The 22,316-nt window shown below is 44.0% G+C and overlaps 1 protein-coding gene across 1 annotated transcript in view; it reads right to left on the bottom strand.

The window, feature by feature from the left end:
• The window catches only part of SUPT16H (SPT16 homolog, facilitates chromatin remodeling subunit), a 3,088,153-nt gene that overhangs the window by 2,619,930 nt on the left and 445,907 nt on the right, over positions 1 to 22,316 (bottom strand). The window contains exon 3 of the mRNA XM_044058195.1: positions 14,301 to 14,471. Within this exon, the coding sequence (XP_043914130.1) occupies positions 14,301 to 14,471 (171 nt within the window). The remainder of the gene's footprint in view (positions 1 to 14,300; positions 14,472 to 22,316) is intronic.

Raw genomic sequence — 22,316 nt, 5'->3', positions numbered from 1 at the left:
GGCTGGGGGGTTTTTAAAAAGAATCCGCGGGGAGCTCTCCTGGGTGGTCTCAAATTTTTGGCCCCTCTGAGGAACTGCTTGAGCAGTGGATGAGAGAAGAGGGGAGGTTCTGTGTTGTAATGAGCTGAAGCGTTGATTTTAATGGAGGAAAAATTTAGGCCCTTGGGAAACATCTCAGTTAAGTATTGTAAAATCTGAGGGAAACTGGGCACTGCTGTGCCCATCCCAAGTTTGGTTCCCGGAAAGTACACAGTTGTGTACCTACCATAAATGTAGATGTTAAGAGTGTATTCACTGTTGCAGTCATTACTCTTGGGTTATCCTGCTGGCAGGCTACCTTAAGTCGGCCTGAATTCCAAAGGCCTGGTCCGGCGTCAGTTGCTGTCGCCTCTTCCCTGACGTCAGTGCGCCAGGGGTATAAAAGATGTAGCAGACGCAATTTTCTTCAGTTTTTCTTGCCCCAGATGTCAAGTGCCCCCAAAAGGGTAGGCTAAATATATTATGGCAATACATGCAGTAAAGAAACATTTCCTTCATCTACAAGCAAATACACCACACATGTTGTATAGAATAGAGAGGTACAGATAAACCCCATCAAAAGAAAGGGGAACGGTGGGAGGGTAACCTGGACTGCAACAGTGAATACACTAACATCTACATTTATGGTAGGTACACAACTGTACTATGTTCATAGTGTTTCACTGTTGCAGTCATTACTCCTGGGTTGAATCCCAAAGCTGAGGAAGGGTGGCTGAGCTAAATAGGATTAGGAGAGGCTATGAGGCCCTGCAGAACTGCAGTGGCAAAGCCTGCTCTGGATTTGAAGTGGTAAGTGTTAGTGCTTTCTAAAAGTGTGCACTCAGCTCCAAGTTGCAGCCTCTTAAGATGTCTTTGATTGGTACTCCTCTGAGGAAGGCTGCTGATGTGGCTGCTGCTCTGGTAGAATGAGGCCTAATGCCCTTGGACACCGATTTGCCATGCTGAGAATGGCAGAAACTGATGCAGTGACCTATCCATTTAGAAAGTCTGTTTTGAGATAGCCTTTCCTTGTGATCCTGTAGCATATGGCACTAAAAGTTGCTCAGTCTTTCTGAAAGCTTTAGTTCTGTCCAAGTAGAAGCGTAGCTGTCTATGCATGTCCAAAGAATGCAGAATTGTCTCACCCTTGTTCTGTGGGTTTGGATAAAAGGAAGGCAAGTGAATGGTTTTGGTTGAGGGCCACACTGGACACCACCTTAGGCATAAATGTTGGGTTTGTCCTCAGAGAAACCCTGTCTGGATGAAAAATTATAAGGTTCCAGAGCCATAAGTGCTTGTAACTCAGACTCGTCTTGCAGAGGTTATTGCTAGGAGCAGAGCTGTTTTCCAGGATAAGAATTTTATATCAGCTGTTGAGGCTGGCTCAAAAGGAGGCAGTGTGAGTTTTTCCAAGACATAATTAAGGTCCCATGCCGGAATTGGTGCTCTCCTTGGAGGCCTGATGTTTTTGACCCCTCTGAGGTACTGCCTTATATTAAAGGATGAGAAAAGATAGGTGGTTCCGTATTGTAATGGGCTGAAATGGCAGAGGCATGGATCTTAATTGATGAGAAGGAAAGGCCTTTGTCCAGCATCTCAGTTAGGTATTCTAAAATATGAGTGATATTTGGTACATAGGCGTCAATGCCATGTTCCTGGTTCCAAGCACAGAATCTCTTCCATTTTTCTGCACAAGATTTTCTGGTACTGGGCCTCCTGACCTCCAAGATGACATCCATAATAGCTTTTGAAAGAGATGTGTTCTGAATGGCTACATTATCCGCCATGCTGCCAGATTTAAAGGTCCTGAGTTGGCTGTGCAGGATCGGATTGTTTTGTTGGGTCAGCAAGTGAGAAGTTTGAGGCAATATCCATGCTGGACCTTGAGACAAGCTCTTTAGGATTGGGTACCAGTGCTGGCGTGGCCAGTCTGGTGCAATCAGTATCATTTTTGGCTTCTCTTGTCTGACCTTTAGAACCCTGGGAAGGAGAGGCAGTGGAGGAAAGGCATATACTGTTCGACTTTTCCAGCTGAAGGATAGGGCGTCCACTCTCCATGCTTGTTTGTGGTAAATCCTTGTGCAAAATCTCTAACTGGCAGTTGTGAGATGAGGCAAATAGATGTGTCTGGACATCCCCATTTCCTTATGCTGAAGACTTCTGGATCCAGCTTCAACTCGTGGGGATCTATGAGGTTTCTGCTTAGTTCGTCTGCCAGAATTATTTGTTTTCCTGGCAGGAATTGTGCTTGCAGGTGAACTTAAGTCAATGCCGTGTCCCACAAGGTCATTGCTAGTCTGCAGAGGGGGTAGGAAGGTGCGCCTCCCTGCTTGTTTATGTACCACATGACCGTAGTATTATCCATCTTTATCAGTAGCTGTCCTGGATGAAGTAGATCCTTGAAAGCTGTCAGGGCATTCTGAACAGCTATCTCCTCTTTTTGATTGATGAAGATGCATCTGGCTTGCAGGCCATGTGCCCTGAATACATTTTCCTGCCATATGGGCCCCCCAGGCATAATCTGATGCATCCATCGTCAGTGTCTGTCTGGCTGTGGACAAAGTGAATGGCAAATCCTTGTGGTGACAGGCCTGTGCCCATCGAAACTCCTGTTGCAGGCAATGAATGAGGGCAATTACTGTCTCCAGGCTGTAGCAATGCAGAGTCCAAACACTTTAGATATCATTGTAGTTTCCTCATATGCAGTCCTGCATATGGAATTAGTAGAATGCAGGATGCCATAAAGCCCAAGGCCTGCAGGATTTTCCTTGCAGATAACTGGGTCTCTGTTGCCAACTTTTTGAAGCAAGTCAGTTGCCTTAGTTTGGCATGAGATAAGCAATCTGGGCAGGTGTATTTAAGCTTGCACCCAGGAATATTATCTCGAGAGGGTACCAGTTTTGATTTATTTTCATTTACTGTGTACCCTAGCCAAATTAGTAATCTTTTTACAAATGCCAGATGCTTTAGAAGAATGTCTGTTCTCTGCCTGAATAAGGCAGTCGTCCAAGTAGGGATATATTTGAATTCCTCTGTCTGCAAAATGCAATTGGTTCCAGGCATTTTGTGAAGACCCTGGGCGCAGTAGATAAGCCAAAGGGCAGTGCAGAGAATTGGTTGTGCATTAAGTCAGATATGAATCTGAGGTATCTTCTGCAAGATTGTCTGATTGGGACATGCAGGTATACCTCTTGGGTCCAAAGTTACGAACCAAGCCTTCTTGCCCAGCATGGGCAGTAGCTGCTGTAGAGTCAACATCTTGAATTTTGGAACCTCCAGAAACGTCTTAGTATAGACAGGTCCAGTATTGGTCTCCAGGTTTTGTCCTTTCTGGGCACCAAGAAAAGTCTAGAGTAAAATCCTTGCCCCTGCTGCTGCTGTTGTGGTACTTGTTGAATGGCCCTCATGTCCATGAGGGCTGTAATTCACTTGTTCCTCTGCCCATTGATTGTGTGGCAGGTCTGGTATACCTTTTGCCCTTGGCAGGGTGTGAAAATGGAACCTGCATCTCTGGGACACTATGTTCAAGACCCATTTGTCTTGGGTAATCATTTGCCAATTTGATGAAAAAAGTGCTAATTTTTCCCCTAAAGAGGCTGCCAATGGAAAAGTGCTTGGGTCTGGCAGAGGAAAGTCATTGGGACTGTTTCCTGTAAGGTTGTGATTTGTCTTCTCCGCTTTTGGAGATAGGAGCACCCCATTGTTTAGGCCTGTATGAGCCTTGGGGCTGAGATCTGCCTCTGGGACATCTGTATCTGCCTCTGTGGCCTGACACTGGAAAGGACCAATTTTTTGAAGGCCAGTTCCTGCTAAATCTGGGGGGCTGTACCTGTAAGAAATCCTTAACTGTCTGCATGGATTTCGCTTTATCCTCCATTTTCTTCAACACTTCTGCTTTAGCCGCAGACAAAGTATCATGCTGTAATGGAGCATCTAATAATTTTGCTTTAACATGATCAGGCAGATTCTGTTCCTTTAACCAAGCATGCCTTCTAACAGAACCTGTAACAGCAGCCCTGCAAGAGGCCTCCAGTGAATCATAACCACATTGCAAAGTATGCTTTCCCACTTCAGCTGCATGCAATAAATCCTGCATTTCCTTGTTGCCCGAACATTTGGAATTTGTCAAAATTTTCTGTTTAAGCAGTGACATTTACTGCTGATATTTAAGCATATGAAACTGACAATTTAAAGCCCTTACAGCCAAGGTAGCAGAAGTGTAAACTTGTTTCCCCCCATCTGTCCAGTGCCCTAGAATCCCTCTGAGGGGACAGGGTTTTTTGCAGTGGAAGCTTTGACCCCTTTGGGACCCTGAGATATAATTTCTGGGTCAGCAGTGGGGTTGTTATATAGGAATTTGAGAATCTGGGACCCTGTAGTATCCGTCTAGCTCAGCAGGTGCAGGGGGTAAAGAGTAAGGGACAGGCCGGACTCTTAAAATAAATCCACAATGTCTAGAACATGTGGAATAGTAGCAGAAAGTCTGAGCCTTTTCTTACATTGCGAGTAATCTTAGCTCTCCCAGTGGAAATGCTCCCCTCATGGTATGCAGGGTTTCCACAAAATAATAATCCTCAGGAGAGGCTGAAGGAATGGATTCTTCAGCATCAGAATCCTCAAAGGGAGGAAAATAATTCTGTTCCGTAGAGGAATCAGAGGAAATAGAAACCTGATCAGAAAAATCATATTCGGTCTCTTACCTAGGCCTCTTAGGAGGGGGATGGGAACCCCTGATCAAAGTAATTAGGTGTTCGGCCATTTTAAGCATTTTTTTTAGGCATGGAAGTCGGAGTAGGATAATGCTGTACTTGTTTTTGTCCTTAGAGCTGCTTTACTCTTTGAAGCTGAAGACCAACATAACTGTGTAGGTCTGAAGACACCCTCAGAAGCCAATGCCTGCTCAGCGGCTCCGGACCCATCTGAGGGAATTATTTCAGAGTATCCAATACTTTGAGTATCCAGAGGCCCAGTCAGCTCCACGTGGGAGTTGGAAGCTGCCTGTGGCTCTCAGGTAGCAGGCGCCAGGGGCTGCAAAAGCACCTCACTAATAACCGGCGACTGGCCTAACCGAGGCCTCATCAGTTGTGGATCTCGGATGCCTATCCTTTTCCTTGTCCTTGCATTTTTTGTAAACTCCAGTCGTCGGCTGTTCTGACGGCATGATATAATTAAACCTTCGGCCAAAGTAATGAAATGCAAAATCGAACAGACGTTTAATAGTGCATTGGTTAAATCTAGCACAAAAAAGACAGCTAGCAATGTCGTGGTCAGGGCCTAGGCAAGGAATACAGCAAGAGTGAAAATCCTTATGACGTATTTGCTTCTCACAAGAAATACAATGGTTAACTTTTTCTGACATCGGTCTGGAGAAAGAAAAAAAGTTTCCCCAATGGGGTACTTAGCTTTAATGAAGACTTTGGTTCTGAAATTCAGATTTGAAAATCTCAGGAGTCGGCTGACCGGCACTTGCGAACTGCTTTTGCTTCGGGCACCGCGCAAGAAAGACTGAAGAAAATGGCGTTGGCTGCATCTTTTATACCCATGGCACACTGACGTCAGAGAAGAGGCGACAGCAACAGACGGCAGACCAGGACTTTGGAATTCAGGTAGACTGCATATAGCATGCCAGCAGGATAACTCAAGAGTAAGGACTGCAACAGTGAAACACGAACAGAATTTTTTCCATTTTTCAGCATTTTCTAGGACTAGGCATCCTTGCCTCCAGAATGACATCCAACACTTCAGTGAGGGATGGTAACAGAGATCAGGTAATTAGCCAGGTTGCAAGGTTCAGGGTTTAAAACAGAGGGTGCAGAATCTGGCCTTCCTGCTGGGACAGCAGGGTAGGGGTCTGAGGCAGGTGCCATGGTGACAGTGACACTGCACAAGAGGGGGTACCAGTGTTGGAGTGGCCAGTCTGGTGCTATCCGTATCGTCCTTGGCTTGTCCCGTTTCATCTTTAGTAGCACCTTGGAGAGGATGAAAGACAAAAACAAAGGTTTCTCCAAGTGAAGGACATGACATCCACTTTCCAAGCTTGTTTGTGGTGAGTCCTTGTGCAGACTGTCCAAATGGTGGTTCAGGGAGGAGGCAAGCAGGTCTATCTCTGGACTCCATTTGTCAATATGTTGAATGCCCTTTGTTCCAGTTTCCACTTGTCTGGGTCAACAAAATTTCTGCTTAGTTCGTCTGTCAGTGCATTTAGCTTTTCTGGCAGGAATTGAGCCTGTAGGTGCACTTGGTAGCTCAAGGCTGTGTTCCACAGAGCTATGGCTAGTCTGCATAAAGGGTACGAGTGATTAACCCCCTGCTTACGTACCACATAACACTGGTGCTGTCCATCTTTACCATTTATTGTTCTTGAAGAATGTGGTCTTTGAAGACTGTCAGAATTCTGTACAGCTACATTTTTTGATTGATATGCAGGTGTATTTGACTTGAGTTCCATTTGCCCTGAATGCACTTCCCTGGCAAGTCAACCCCCATGCACAGTCTGATGCGTCTGTTAGGGTTTGGGCGGCAAGGGATAGAGTGTATGGCAGTTCCATGTTTTGGTGGCAGGCCTCTGCTCTCCAAAGGAACCATCTGTAGGCAAGGTATAATAGGAATTATTGCTTCTAGATCCTGAGAATGTTGACACCATAGGCCTTATAGATACCACTATAGTTTCCTCATATGTACTCTTGTATATGCAATTAGTAGAATGCCAGAGGCCATGAACCCCAAGGCTTGCAGTATTTTATTTATTTTTATTTTACATTTGTTGACCGGGCAAGTCTGGCTGGATATATGTCCATTTTCAGCAGAGGCCCGAGAAGAAAAGCTCCACTATATATACTAGTAAATAAACATTAAAAAAAGCACAGTAATACAAATATAAAAATCTAAAGAAAAAAACTTCCAACGTAGCATAGTGACAGTACAGCAGCAATTTAACAGATAAAAAAATGCTAGCATCATTAATCCCATATTCTTTGCAGAAACAGGAAATTTAATTGACAAAAAAATAATAAAACAATAGAGTTTATACAATATCTGCAGAATTACGATAAACATTTGTGCCAGGCAATAGTTTTAAGAACCAGATTTGCACAGCAGGAAGCAACATACAGGTTTAAATAGATGAGATGACAGGTTGCAGTAATATATCTAGTGTAAAGAGAAAGTGATATTATAGGAATAGTAATATCCAAGTGGATGCTAGGTAAGCTACAGAGGAGTAGTACTAGTGAGAGAGACAAGTAGGAGATGGATGTATAACAGGTAATGGAGAGAAACTAATTAAAGTTGGATGCTGTGGTCAGTCAGGATTTGAGCAAGGGCAAAGCCAGTGTGATTTGAAATAGTTCTTTGTTTCTTGAAAAGTTGTGATGAGCCTAAATTAGTCAGTTCCGTAGGAAGTTTATTCCAGTATGAGACAACAACATTTGTGAACAAGAAGTCACCAGATTTATTTTAAGATTTGAGAGTAGCTACTAGCAGTTCTGAGCGGAGGGAAGTAAGATTCCTGTAAGGGATAAGGTGTATTAGTAGGGTAATGGAGAATTTTATGGGTGGTAACTAATTGATGTAGAAGAATAAGATTTTGAAGTTCAAGCCAGCCAAGTTTTTTGAGGTTAACACAATGATGGGTACGAAATTGGGAACCTGTGGCAAACCTGGCAATGCTGTGGTAGGATGTGGCAAGTTTCTGAAGGTTAGATTTTGATAGGTTGATAAAAGGATGGAGGGGAATACAATAATGTAGAGATTAGAGGAGTTTGTGCTAGAGACACCCTGGTAGCTGCTGTAAAAAAGGGCTTAAGTCTATAGAGGGCACCTATCTTTGACAGCTTTGATGGTTAGGTCAATGTGGGAATCGAAGTTTAGTTGATTATCTATTGTAAAACCTAGACGTCTAGTGGAACAATCAGGTGTAATAATGCCATTGTCAGAGAGAATAGAAAAGGAGAAGGGGGCAGATTTGAGGGTTGGAGAAAAAAGTAATAATTTGTTTTTTTGGGATTAAGGAGGAGGCAGATATGTTGGAACCAGTTTTCTGCTGCTGTAAAGACTTTGTGTGGAAGAATGAAGTTCAGCTGGAGATACAGCAGAACAGTGTTGAATCATCTGCATACTGAATGCATGAGGATGTTGGGAGTAAAGTAGACAGGTTATTTATAAATATGGAGGAGAAGGGGACCCAAGATGGATCCTTGGGGGACACCGATAGTGACTGGGAGTTGAGAGGATAAATGGCTGTCCCAAAGGACTGCTTGTTTCTTGTCTTTCAAATAGGAGTTAAACCAGCGCAATGCCAAAGAGTCAAGGGAAAGAGATTTCAAAGCGTCAAGCAGAAGGTGATGGTTCACCATATCAAAGGCTTTAGAGGGGTCAAGAAAAAGCAGAGGAGAATAGGTTATTATTGCGATTTTTGATGAGTCTGTAAAGGAGAGAAGAGCAGTGGAAGTGCTATGGAAGTCTAAAACCATGTTGGAAGTCTGCCAGTAGGTTATTATGTAGAAGATGATTTAATAGTTGATAGTGTATACAACATTTCATATAGGACGGAAATTAGAAAGTTCATTAGTGTTTCCTCCTTTATGCAGTGGAATGATATGGGAGACTTTCCAGTGGGGAGGAATAGTAGATTTGGTTATTGTTCTGTTAATTAAGATGGAGACTGGGTATGCTAGTACTTCTGCTGCTAGCTGCAGATATTCAGCTGGTAGTTGGTCGGCTGAAGGAGTACATGGTTTAAAGTTTTGAAAGTAGTTTACGAATATAGGTTGTGGAGATTGTACTAAATTTTAGAGTGGGGGTATTATGAAGAGAGGTATTTTGAAGGGATGTGGGGGGAACCATGGTACTTGCTAGAGAGGTGATTGTTTCAGAAAAGTTGTTGAATGTATTGGCTATTATGTTAGGTGGGGTCTGAGCTAAGTTAGCTGGAGTAGGTGTTTTGAAATTCCCTGGACGAAGCAGTTTGATTCCTGACCAGAATTTGAGGTTATGATTTTGATTTTCTTGATATTGGAGGTAAATAAAATTATCAAGAAGGGTGAGTTTTTTTGTAGTATTTCGAAGGTGTTTGAAGTTTTGATGGTTAGTTGGGTTTTTAGTAGTTCTCCATTTTGTCCATAGTTTGTTCCTTAATAGCATTGTTTGTTTGGTTTCTTTAGAAAGCCAAGGAGCAGCTTTGGATCCTATTCTAATTAAGCGAGAGGGGGTGTGACGCTGAAGAATTTGGAGGAATGTGTTGTTGAAAAGGGTAACTGCCTTATCAAGTGGGAGGTGTTTTAGAGCTGACCGGTTACATCCTTAGTTCATCAAGGAAGTTTTGAAGGATGAAGTTTGTTTTGTTATAGTACGATAGCTAGCCTGTTTGTGATTATTATTTTTTTGTTTAGTGATATAGGTGAGAAAATGGTCACTGATATTGTCAGGGAGTATTCCAGTTTTATATGAGAGGGGATTATTGTTGACCAATATCCAGTCCAAGATGGCCTGTTCATTGGTGGTTTTGTGAATCCTAGTTGGGGAGTTTATGGTTTGCTGAAAAGTAAAGAGGTTTAGGTGACAGTTGGGTTTGGGGGATATGCAGGAGTTCCAATCAATATTGAAGTCCCCTAGGATTATGGTTTCCTGAGGAAAGGTAGTGGAGAGCCAGCTAAGGATGTTTTCAAGTGTATTTAAGTTACTGCCAGGACTTGACTTGCAGATAGCAAGGTCTTGGTGGCCAGTAATTTCAAGTAGACTGAAAAATTTTATATATTTCTCTGGCGTGAGGAAAGCCATCTGGGATGTTGTGTTTAAGCTTGCTCCCAAGAATACAATTTGTTGGCAGGGTACAAGATGCGATTTCTTTTAGTTTATGGTGTACCCCAGAGAAGTTAACACTTTTTGTACAAACGCCAGATGATTTAATAGCATGTTCTGGCTTTCTGCCTGAATTTGACAATTGTCCAGGTATGGGTACATTTGTATATTTATTTGCCTCCAAAATGCAATGACTGAAGCTAGGCACTTTGTGAATACCCTGGGTGCAGTCGATAAGCCAAAGGGCAGTGTAGTGAACTGATAGTGCATGAAGCCTGCTTTCAAGAGTAGTTATCTTCTGCAAGATTCCCTGATTGGGATGTGAAAGTAGGCTTCATTTAAATCCAGTGCTGCCAACCAGGCATCCTTAACTAGCATAGGAAGCAACTGGTGAAGAGTTAGCATCTTGAATTTTGGGATCACCAAAAAAGTGGTAAGGATGGAGAGGTCCAAAATAGGATGCCAGGAGTCATTTTTTTTCTGGGCATCAGGAAAAGTCATGAGTAGAAACTTTGCCCCCTTTCCTCTTCTGGGACAGTTTGAATAGCCCTTATACTTAGTAGAGAAATGCTTTTGAGCCCCTGCCCACTGATTTGGGGGTAGATCTGGCCAACCTTTTGGGGTTGGTAAAGTCTGAAGTGGAATCTGCATCCTTGGGAAATTATGTTTAAAACTCATTTGTCATGGGTAATGAGTTCCCAGTTTGTTGCCTGCAGAGCAATCTTCCCCCCTAAAGGAACAGTCAGTTGAGAAGGGCTTTGAAGTTTTAAAGTTAAGTCAATGAGACAACTTACCATAGGGGGAGTCTATCTACTCATTTGGGTAATCTGCTGGCAGGTTGCCCTCAGTCGGCCTGATTAACAAAGTCTTGGGTCCTGCATCGGTTGCTGTCCCTTCTTCCATGACGTCAGGGGTATAAAACATGCAGTAGACGCCATTACATCACTTTCTTGCCACAGATTTCAGGTGCAAAGGCTTTAAAGCATAGTAAAGGAAAGTAGAGGCATAGCAAGAAAAAAATGGGAATGGCAGGAGGGTAACCAGGACTGCAGTGAACACATCAACATCTACATTTATGTTAAGTGTACACAACTATACTATGCTAGTGTTTCACTGTTACAGTCATTACATTTGGGTAGATTTGACATGGTCTGGCAGAGGTTGGTCCTTAAGCCATGCAGGTCTTCTAAAAACAGATCCAGTGACTGCTGCCCTGCAAGAAGCTTCTAGGGCGTCAAAAACCACAGTGCAAAGTTTTAGTTACGTGACTTGCAGAATGCATTAAGTCTTGTAAATCTTTAGATTCTGCCCAAGCAAGAAAGGAAGACATTTTTTTGTTTAAGGAGTTCCAAGGTATGATGCTATCTAAGCATACGGAACTGACAATTTAGTGTCCCGATAGCAAGAGTAACTGAGGTGTACACTTTTTTACCCCATCTGTCCAATGCTCAGGAAACCCTGTCTGTGGGGGGAATTCTTAGCAGAGGTTGCTTTAATCCCTTTTGGCCATTGAGAAATTACCTCTGGGTCAGCTGTTGGATTTTTTAAAAACATATTTGAGAGAGTCAGGGACTCTAGTACCTGTCTGGTTTTCTGGGAGCAGGAAGTAGGCCATCAGGAGTCGAACTGGATTCAAGGAAATCATCCACCACCATCCAGGACTGGAGGGATGACCAAGGGTCTGTGTTGTGGAAGATGAAGGAATTCCTGGAGTCTCTTTTTAATTGGAATTGCTCCCTTAAGGTATGAAGGGTTTCCCCAAAGGAAAAATCCTCTGGGGGAAGAGGATGAAGGAATGGAATCCTCTGCATCAGAATTCCTCATAAGTGGAGAGAGGTTGCATGTCTTCATAGTCAGATGTACCAGAGTCATCGGACTCTTGTTCAGATAAATCTACAGGGAACATCTCCATTTTGGAAGGGATAGCTCGACTTCCCCGATCAGCATAAGGGCTTCTGCCATTTTAAGCATTTGACACTGTGGCAAGATAGCACGTGCCTGAGTGGGTCGTCTGTTTCTTGGGTGTGGTTCGAGCCCTGGGCCTAAGGAACTCTGTTTTCGAAAGAACGGTAATGGTGAAAGATAGTTTGTGTCAAGATTCAGTGGTGCGAAGGACTTCCTAAGCAGCCGGCGCCTGCTCAGCAGCTCTGGACCCATCCAAGGTAAAGATGACCGCAGGATCCTTAGACTAAGTTTTGCAGCATAACTGACTCCAAAAGAGTCTCTATACTGGCCTGCAAATCAACTGAAGCAGGCATCAGGGGCTGTGAAAGCACCAGAGTACCAGAGGACTGATAACTAGCTTAATGGGAGCATCATTGGCAGGTTTGAACCTGCACAGTCTGTCTTTATCTTACATTTTATCAGAAGATGTCAGATGGCTTACCAAAGCCATATCGGAATTAGAGGCCTGTAAAAGGAAATATCTGGCTACAATAAGGGCCCAACGACAGACAGTTCTGGTGTTTGACAAAGCACAGAAGCAACAGGGGACATTGTGACAAGTGATACCCTAAGAGTGGAAGGCTCGGTGTGGTACTTGCTTTCCACAGCCGAGACCATTATTAACTTTTTCTGGTATCAGTTAGTGCAAGATAAAAGGATCCCCAACATGGTACTTAGCTTTAGAAGACTTCAGATCGGAAACAAAAACTCAGGTAGTGGCCAACTGGCACTCGTGTCAACTGCTTCTGCTTCAGGCAGCACAGCAAGAAGGACTGATGTAATGGCATCAGCTGCCTTAGTTTATATACCACTGACTACCAGACGTCAGTCCTCAAGCGACAGCAACTGACGCAGAAATACCAAGTCTCTGGTATTCGGGCCGGCCGAGGGCTACCTTGGCAGGGACAACCCAAATGTGATAATGCAACAGTGAAACACGAGGAACATCTGCATCTGTCAAGCACTTGGCAAACAAGCACCATTATCCTATTTTGCTATAAAAGGTATAGAGTCCCAAGTAATGTTTCCACATCAGATAGTGACAAATTAGGAATCAGAAGCAACAAGGAGTACACATTTAAAGCACTCCCTGACCACTCTCACTCAAATTCATGAGAACCAAAACATGGCACGCGCGATGAAGTTACATGCAAGACACTCCCCAGTTTCATATAAATGGTACAGTGAATCTACTGAAACATGGCTAAGTGTATACCTGCCACTATTTTACTATATTAAACCCTCATACATAAAAGTAAACTACAAACAAAACCAAAGTTTGCTAGTTATAACTATTACTGTATTAAATACTTCACTGTACACACCTGGTCACTACTGTCAGACAGCCTTTCCCAAACAAACCAAAAGCAGGCATCTCAAGTTACACTAAGGAAACTGCATTTACTGAAATACCTTTTTAAAATGAGTCTCAAGTGTTTACCAGACAAGTAGCATACTGTGCCAGAATATGCAAGTGTATAAATGCCATGCAGATGTAATTCAAACGCTAGCTGTAACTAAAGTGGTACAGTGCGACACCACTGCACTGTGGATGCACCATGAATGAGAAGACATGCACTGCAGCTCTTACCACCGGGCCTCACATGACTTGAATGGAAAAAAGTACACTGGCTCAGCCACAGTTCTATCAATGTACCTTCACTGGTGGTCTCAACCATACTCTGCACAAACTGCCTTGTCATGTTCTTGTTCCGTGCATACATACCTGGAAAGGTCAGTGCCAAAGGCATAAGAGCCATACACCAAGAAGGCTGCCCAAGGTGTGCCTTTCCCTGCTGCTTTCTGCAGCAGCAGATAGCAGGTTCAAATTCAACCCCTTTCAAGTCGAGGGGAAAAGAGTTCCAGAAGGCCAACTTAAGGAAAACCTATAAAGGTGAGGGTTTTGGTCAATAGCTGGAAACCAGGTTCTTTACTTTCTCCCCATCCATCCAACCCTGATCTTTTTTCATACTAGACTCTCCTTCCAGTCATGTGGTTACCCACCACCAGTAATACAGATAGAGCTGGTGCCAGTTCTGACTGCCAAAAAAAGCATTTAAAAGATAATCCAATCAGAAGTAATAACCTTCCAATGGTGTGCATTAATATCAATCCAAACTGAAAGCAGCATAGAAGTACAGAACACAGATGCCAGGTGGTTATCTAGGTTTAGTGTAGGACATGCCAGTAAAGCCAAGTCACCCCCAGGAAAGGTAGAAAACTTTCAGAATATACCAAGATGAGATCAGAAAAGGAAATCCACTGCAGATTTCAAAGTAGTTTAGCATTTCATATGGTTAAAATCAAAGCGCCCTTTCTGAACACAGTATCAAACTCTACTTACTGAAGTGACTTGGTGCTCTCCCCAGAGGCAAAACTGACAACAGTTTTCAGAACCTGAAATAAAAACTCTGCTGGATAGCAATGTACCTCCGACTCCACATAATTCATCTAGTAACTGCTGCTCATATCTGCTCCCCCACCATGCACTTATGTTCACATTAACAAGCACTCACCCAGAGCTCTGCAGAATGTCTTACCTTTTCTCGCACCAGCAATACTATGGCTGGCACCCCATTGGCATTTTCATTCCCTTTGGTGTTGGCAATCTGTTTGAGAAACTCCACCTTTTTCTTACTAGCCATGAAAACTATTTTATCTTCACAGAAGACCATGATGGTGTCAGTCAGCTCATAACCAAAAAGCCACGTCTGTACAGTGAGAAAAAAAAACAGATCAGACAAACATGGCAGTACTGAATACTTGTATTAAAGACCATGCAAAACAACTAATGCATGAAGGCATTTTTTTGGATTAAGCCCAACTGCTTTACACATAAAGCCCCCCCCCCTCCCCCATCACCTGCAAACTCAACTAATCTCAGCCCAACCCAAAATGTAGTCCCTTACTGCAGTCGCTTACAGCAGGACACAACACTTTGGGGGCTTCACTGTATTCAGACTTATTGTTCCCCTGTGCTGGAATGTGAATGTCAGATTTAGACATTCACTAACTAGATATTGACACACACAATCTGGCCCAAAACGAAAACAAAATAAGCCAGCTCCCAATTTAGCGCCAAGTCACTGAACATGAAAGCATTGAGGTGACTCCAAAATTTCCACAATCCTCTGTTAAAAAGGCAAACAAAATTTCCAAGTCTGATACCTGAAACAATCTATTAACACTGAAACCATTTTTAGCACAGTAAACCAAAACCTAAAACAAAAGAGCAAGTTAATATCCTGGGTAAATACTCAAATTAGGTCATAAAATGTGTTCAGTGAACATATCCAGTACTTCATTGTTTTTCATCTAAACGGCACTTTTCAAACATCCAACTACTCCTGCAACACCAGGGAAAGTACAGTTTTGTACCTACCATAAATGTAGATGTCCGATAGATATGCAACTGCAGTCCTGACACATGGGTTGTCCTGCCTCAGGCAGCCCTTCGGTCGGTCGGATTCCAAAGTCCGAGTCCGGCGTCGGCTGATGTCGCCTCCTCCCCAACATCAGAGCGGCTGGGGTATAAAGGCATCCGCAGACGCCATCTTCTTTGGTGTTTCTTGCCCCAGATGCCAGGTGCCCTCCAAGGAAGGCTAAATTTTGTGAATGGATAAGCAAAAATTCCAGACATGCACAACAGCAATAAACAGATACACCATAACAGATATCCCCAGCTAATATAGGAATGGGGAGAATGGACCCAAGGAAAAAAACAGAGGGGTAGGAGGGAGGGTAAACCTGACTGCAGTTGCATATCAATCGGACATCTACATTTATGGTAGGTACAAAACTGTACTATATCCTTCAAGAATGCAACTGCAGTCCTGACATATGGGTTGAATACCATAGCCAAGCTGGGGGTGGTAGGATCTAAGCAAGGGATGGTGTAGCTAAAAGGCCCTGCAGGACTGCCGAAGCAAAGCCTGCTCGGGATCTGGAGTATAATGGCAGGTTGTAGTGTTTGGTAAATGTATGCACGGAGCTCCATGTAGCAGCCTCTAGAATGTCCTTTGTAGCCACTCCTCTTAGAAAGGCTGTGGATGTGGCTATAGCTCTGGTGGAGTGTAGCCTAATATTGGCTGGCACACCTTTTCCATGGAAAGAGTAACAGAATCTGATGCAGTGTCCAATCCATTTTGAAATTGTTTGTTTGGAGACTGCTTTTCCTTGCACTCCAGCAGCATAGGCTACAAGTAGTTGGTCAGACTTCCTGGTGGTCTTTGTTCTGTCCAAGTAGTAGCGTAATTGTCTGTGTATGTCCAAAGTATGCAGCAGCTTTTCCCCTTTATTTTGAGGATTGGGAAAGAAAGTAGGCAGGCGGATTGCTTTAGAGACACCCTGGATATCACTTTTGGCATGAATGAAGGATTGGTCCTTAGAGAAACTCTGTCCTGATGAAAAATGAGAAAGGGAGGTACTGCTATGAGGGCCTGTATCTCAGAGACTCTTCTTGCCGAGGTAACTGCCAACAGGAAGACCGTTTTCCAGGAGAGAAATTGCATTTCTGAAGATGCTGCTGGTTCAAAAGGAGGAGTTAACTTTTCCAAGACGTAATTGAGGTCCCATGCAGGAACTGGTATTTTTCTTGGAGGTTTGATATTCTTTATCCCTCTTAGAAACTGTCTTGGCAAAGGATGCAAAAACACATGTGGGTCACAGTTGTAATTTGCTGAGATTGCTGAAGCGTGAATTTTAATGGAAGAATATGAGAGGCCACTATGAAACATTTCTGCCAAGTATTCTAATATCTGAGGTATGCTCATCACTGATGCATCCTGGCCCTTGTTGGCATTCCAGATGAATCTCTTCCACTTGGCCGAATAGGTTTTCCTGGTGGAAGGTCTGCGTGCTTCCAGCAAGATTTCCTGAACTTTTTCGGAGAGGGTGACATGGGTCAAAGTCATGGAACCCTCCAAGCTGTCGGCTGCAATGTTTGCAGGTTTTGATGAACAGTCCTGTAATTGTGCTGAGTTAGGAGCAGAGGCCATTGAGGCAAGGGCCACGGTTTGGTGTGAGTTATGCTCAGTAGCAAGGGATACCAGTGCTGCCTTGGCCAGTCTGGAGCTATCAAGATTCCTTTTGGTTGTTCTGCTTTGATCTTCAGTAACACCTTGGTCAGTAATGGTAGAGGAGGAAATGCATAAATTGTTAGTGTTTTCCAGCTGAAGGAAAGAGCATCCATTCTCCAGGCTAGAGGATGGTGTGTCCTCGAGCAGAACCTGTCCAGATGATGATTGAGATGAGAAGCAAAGAGATCTATGTCCGGTCTTCCCCATGCAGTTATTTGTGAGAAAATGTGTGGATGCAGCATCCATTCGTGTGGATCCAATAAATTTCTGCTCAACCTGTCCGCCATAACATTGTCCTTGCCCGGAACAAACTGGGATTGTAAGTGGATGTTCAGTTTCAGAGACTTTTCCCAGAGAGTCATTGTTAATCTGCAGAGGGGATATGAGTGAGTGCCCCCTTGTTTGTTTGTTTACATACCACATGACAGTGGTGTTGTCTGTCCTTATTAGCAGATTACCTTGAAGAGATTTTCCAAAGGCTTCTATTGCATGTATCACTGCCAACATCTCTTTTTGATTTATGTGCAGATGCATTTCCATGGGAGTCCATTGTCCTTGAATGCATCTGCCCTCTGTGTGCCCCCCATCCATGGTCTGAGGCATCTGTTGTAATGGTTTGACTTACTCGAGCTTTGTTGAAAGGCATGCCTTCGTTTGAATGACTTGCTTGAGCCCACCACAAAAATTCCCTTTGCAGGCATGGAATGAGTGGTATTACGTCTTCTAGGTTGTGGCTGTCTTGAGGCCACAAGCTTTTTAGGTACCATTGTAGCTTTCTCATGTGTAGTCTTGCCAGAGGGATCAGAATGCAAGATGCCATGAACCCCAGGGCCTGCAGGGTCTTCCTTGCGGTCAGCTGGGTAAGCTTTGCTAGGCTTTTAAAGTAATCTGGTAAATGCTCTTGTTTCTCCTCTGTGAGGAAAGCCATTTGTGATTGTGTGTCCAGTTTTGCTCCTACAAAAATAATCTTTTGGGATGGCAATAGTCTTGATTTTTAAATGTTGGCTGTGTATCCCAAAGCCTGTAGCAACTGAATGACATAATCCAAGTTTTTTATCAAGGTTTGTTTGCTGTCTGCTTGTATGAGGCAGTCGTCCAGGTAAGGGTATATTTGAATCCCCTGAAGCCTGCAATGTGCAACTGATGCCAGGCATTTCGTGAATACTCTGGGCGCAGTAGATAAGCCAAACGGCAATGCTGAGAATTGATAATGCTCTGTTCCTGCAAGAAATCTGAGGTATCTTCTGCAACTGTCTGATTGGGACATGCAGGTATGCCTCCTTGAGGTCCAGAGTAACCAGCCAAGACCCCTTGCCCAGCATGGGAAGGAGTTGCTGCAACGTCAGCATTTTGAATTTTGGCACAATGAGAAAAGGGTTTAGAACGGACAAGTCCAGTATAGGCCTCCATTGTTTTTCTTTTCTTGGAACAAGGAACAGTCTTGAATAGAATCCCTGGCCTTGTTCCTGAGGAGGAACCTTTTCTATTGCTTTTATTTGTAACAGCTTTGAAACTTCTAAGAGCGCCTCTGTCCTTTGATTTTGTGGCAGGTTTGGCATGCCTTGTCCCGTTGGTAAGGTATGGAAGTGGAACCTGTAACCTTTGTCTTTTATGTCCAGAATCCATTTGTCCTTGGTTAAAATGTGCCAGTTCTTTGAGAATAAAGGATAATTTTCCGCCTAGAGGTGCTTCTCTTTGAGCCTTGGTAGGCGGAGTGAAAGTCAAGTCATTGTGGTTGTCCCTGTGGTGCAGGTGAACTACCTGCGTCACTTCTCTGATTTGGTGGTTGCCATTGGCGGCCCCTGTAGGAGCCTCGGTATTGCCCTCTACCTCGAGCACGCCTGTTTTTTCCCCTTTGAAACTTGTCAGAGTCTGGAAAGGACCAATTCTTTGAAGGCCAATTCCTGCTGAATCTGGGTGGCTGAACCTGGAGGAAATCCTTGACTGTACTGATTTTGCCTTTTCCTCAATAGGCTTCAACACATCCTGAGCATTAGCACCAAAAAGCTTCCGTTTATCCAGAGGTGCATCCAGGAGCTTTACTTTAACATGATCTGGCAGTGGCTGTTCTTTCAACCAAGCATGTCTACGTATAACGGCCCCTGTCATAGCTGACCTACATGAAGCTTCCAATGCATCATAACCACACTGAAGAAAATGATTGCTAACCTGATGAGTATTATGAACCAAATCCTGCAATGCCTTTCTATCTATAGGCTCAGGAGAGGCTAACTTTTTCTGCTAATCATCCATTAAGTAATCCTGGTACTGAAACATATGCAAAAGGCAGTTAAGTGACCTCATGGCAAGGGTGGAAGAGGTATAAACTTTTTTGCCCCATCTCTCCAGGGACCTAGCTTCCCTGTCAGCGGGCAGAGGTTTTTTGGCAGAGGAAGTAGCCACTCCTTTGGGGCCCTGTGAAATAATTTCTAGATCCACAGAGTGGGCCTTAAAGAGATGCTTGAGTGTCAGGGACCCTGTAATATCTGTCTGGCTTGACAGGAGCAGGAGGAAGAGAATCAGGGGAAGCACTGGAGTCTGAGAAAACATCATCCAGGACATCCAAAACTGGAGGGATAGCTAAAGGTCTGTGCTGGGGTAACTTAAGGAAGGTACGTAGCCTTTTCCTGGAATCAGAGAATTCCTGACCCTGCCACTGAAAATGTTCCCTCATGGAGTGGAGAACTTCACCGAAAGAAATATCCTCTGGAGGAGAGGCAGAGGGAATTTTAATTCCTCAGCATCAGAGTCCTCATAGGCCTGGAAGGATTCTTCTTGGGTATCTGAGTGCTCTGAATCCCCAGAGGCTTCATCTGAAGAGAGGGTGTCTGCCTGCTCCGTTCTAGGCCTTTTATCTGCAGGCGGCTGAGAACCCCTGTCTGGGTGCGGCTGAGAACCCCTGATAAGAGAGATTAGATCTGCAGCTAGAGTCATGATCTGTATTAGAAGGGCCCTGAGAAGTAGATTTAGGATGGAACTTGGCCTGGCTGGCAGCCTTAGCACGTGCAAAGGCCTTGATGGACATGGATACCGGAGGCCTAGCTGCCCCACTTGCAGGGGTAACTAGGTCCACAGGAATGGTGTCGGGTAGATCTAGAGATTTGGTTTCTGGAGGAAAATCAACAACCGGCACCGGTGAAATCTCCGGGACCGAAGAACATGTTAAAGCGGTGTCATCGGCCTGGAGCGGTTGAATTACCGCTTCCAAAGGGACCGATGCACTCGCGCAGGGCTTAGGCGTGGTATCTGTGAACGACGCGGGCTGAGGATGTCGGTCCCGGTCCTTGCGTTTTTTGGTAGTTTGTGCTGTCGGTTGTTCCGACGGCATGATATAAGCGTAAGACTCGCCAAAAAAGTCTTCGGCAAATTCTGCCCGGCGCCTGAGTGTGCGCTTATTAAAGCAAGCACAGGCAGCACAGGCCGAGACGTCGTGGTCTGGGCCCAGGCAAGGGAGGCAGTAAGAATGGAAGTCCTTATGAGGTATTTGTTTACCACAAGACAAACAATTAACTTTTTCAATTTTTTCTGACATCGGCTGAGGCAAGAAAAAATGTTCCCCAACGGGGTACTTAGCTTTTAGATGACTTTGGTAACTGAAAACACAGGAGCTGACCGACCGGCACTTGCCAACTGCTTCTCCTTCGGGCACCGCTCGGCAAGAAAGACTGAAGATGGCGTCGGCGGATGCCTTTATACCCCAGCCGCTCTGACGTCGGGGAGGAGGCGACATCAGCCGACGCCAGACCCAGACTTTGGAATCCGGCCGACCGAAGGGCTGCCTGAGGCAGGACAACCCATATGTCAGGACTGCAGTTGCATTCTTGAAGGACATCTAGGGTCTCAGAAAATGAAATTGAAGAGTTTGAATAATGGAGCCAAGACTTACCAGTCAATGTACTAGGATCAAATGGCCAGTGTAAGTCACCAATCTCAATTAGAACAAATGACCCTACCTACCACAGGAATGACCCAAAGGATGACTCTAGGCTTAGTCTTCACTAAAGACTAACTGGAAGATAGCAAATAAGAGGTGCAAATGACAGCCAGAAAACAGAAGATTGTGGCAAACCAGGGAACAAACAAGTGGGATGAGAGCATCAGCCGTAGCTGCTGGCCACCTAATGTTCGACTCTTTCCTACTGAAAAGCTAAGCATGCATAAGTGACCCTTCATTGTCTAATCATGTGATGCTGAAAGCTGTACATACTGTGTGCAAGCAAAGGTCAGAGCTCCAACTACTTTACAATTAGTCTTAAAGTTCATGAACACTGGGCACACATTTACTGCCTTACCATATATTACATAATGACACGTACACATTCAGCAATGAAAACAGTTACAAATGCTTTTATTTCAATCGTATACAGTACAAACTATTCGATTATAGCCTGCCCAACTCCAGCAGTCCCTACAATTCCACTCCACCTCCTTAACACTATTCTGTATGTATTGTTTCCGCATGTGCCATTTATTTATATGCACTTTCCGCCTCCCTTTTCTAAAGTTCCCACCTCAGATTGTTTCATCTCCTGTTCAACATAGAATTCTTTAGGATTTCCTTTTTCTAGTAATTGCTTTGACAGCCAAGAGCATTTAACCTAGTAGGGCCTCATACCCAGGCAATTCATTCAGTTTCTATATGTATAGTACAAATCACAGAATCATTTCCTTTGCTACAATAAACTCCCAGCTTTTCTGAGTAACCTGCAGAGATGAGGAGTTTCTTCCTTGCCATTTGCTGAGGTAACAGGGCCGCGGCAGTCTGACACCAAGGACACCAAACCCAGCCTGAACACTCATACTCCTTGGACTTGCATTCATAAAATATGATTTTCAGGCCAGACTTGAAGCATCTGTGGAGACTACCTGATAGTAAGAGGGAACCACAAAGGGATACTCTTGGGTTGAGTGATACCTGGTCATTTCAAGGCATGTTTTTCAGTAAAAAGAGAAGAATTGGGATATTCAGAAGGTGACAATGCTGTGCCTGGACTGTGCCACTGGGTTTTCCTCATGAAATCTGAAAAAAGTTATCATTTGTACACACAAAACTTCCTAAATATGGCATGCGAACAGGCAAACACTGTTTGGACAGTATCCTAGGAAAAACGGGATCCAGTGAAGGCTGACAGATTTCTTCAAGTCAAACCTAGGTGAAGAACCAGATCTAGACTGAACTGAAGATGCTATACAATATTAGTCTTTTGAGGGAGCCTGGATGAGAAAATTGACCAAATGTGTGGGTACCCTGAAGTCTGCAGAATAGTAAAATGTAGGCTAGACATTTTATGAAACCCCCTGGGGCTACAACAGGACCAAACTGCAATGCTGAAAATTGAAAATGGAATTACAAAGCACAAAATCTCAAACATGGATAAACAGGAATGGGATACTAGAAATGTTCTGTATCAGGGGAAATAGTGTAGGTTTGATAAAGGATCACAGGAGGCGGCTAGAGGAACATTTTGAACTTTGCAA

This window comes from Protopterus annectens, chromosome 16.part0 (genome assembly GCF_019279795.1).
Source record: "Protopterus annectens isolate FY-2018-M chromosome 16.part0, PAN1.0, whole genome shotgun sequence".
NCBI classification, from domain to species: domain Eukaryota; kingdom Metazoa; phylum Chordata; order Ceratodontiformes; family Protopteridae; genus Protopterus; species Protopterus annectens.
The sequence above is the reverse complement of the archived record's forward strand: the minus strand, read 5'-3'. Positions and strand labels throughout refer to the sequence as shown.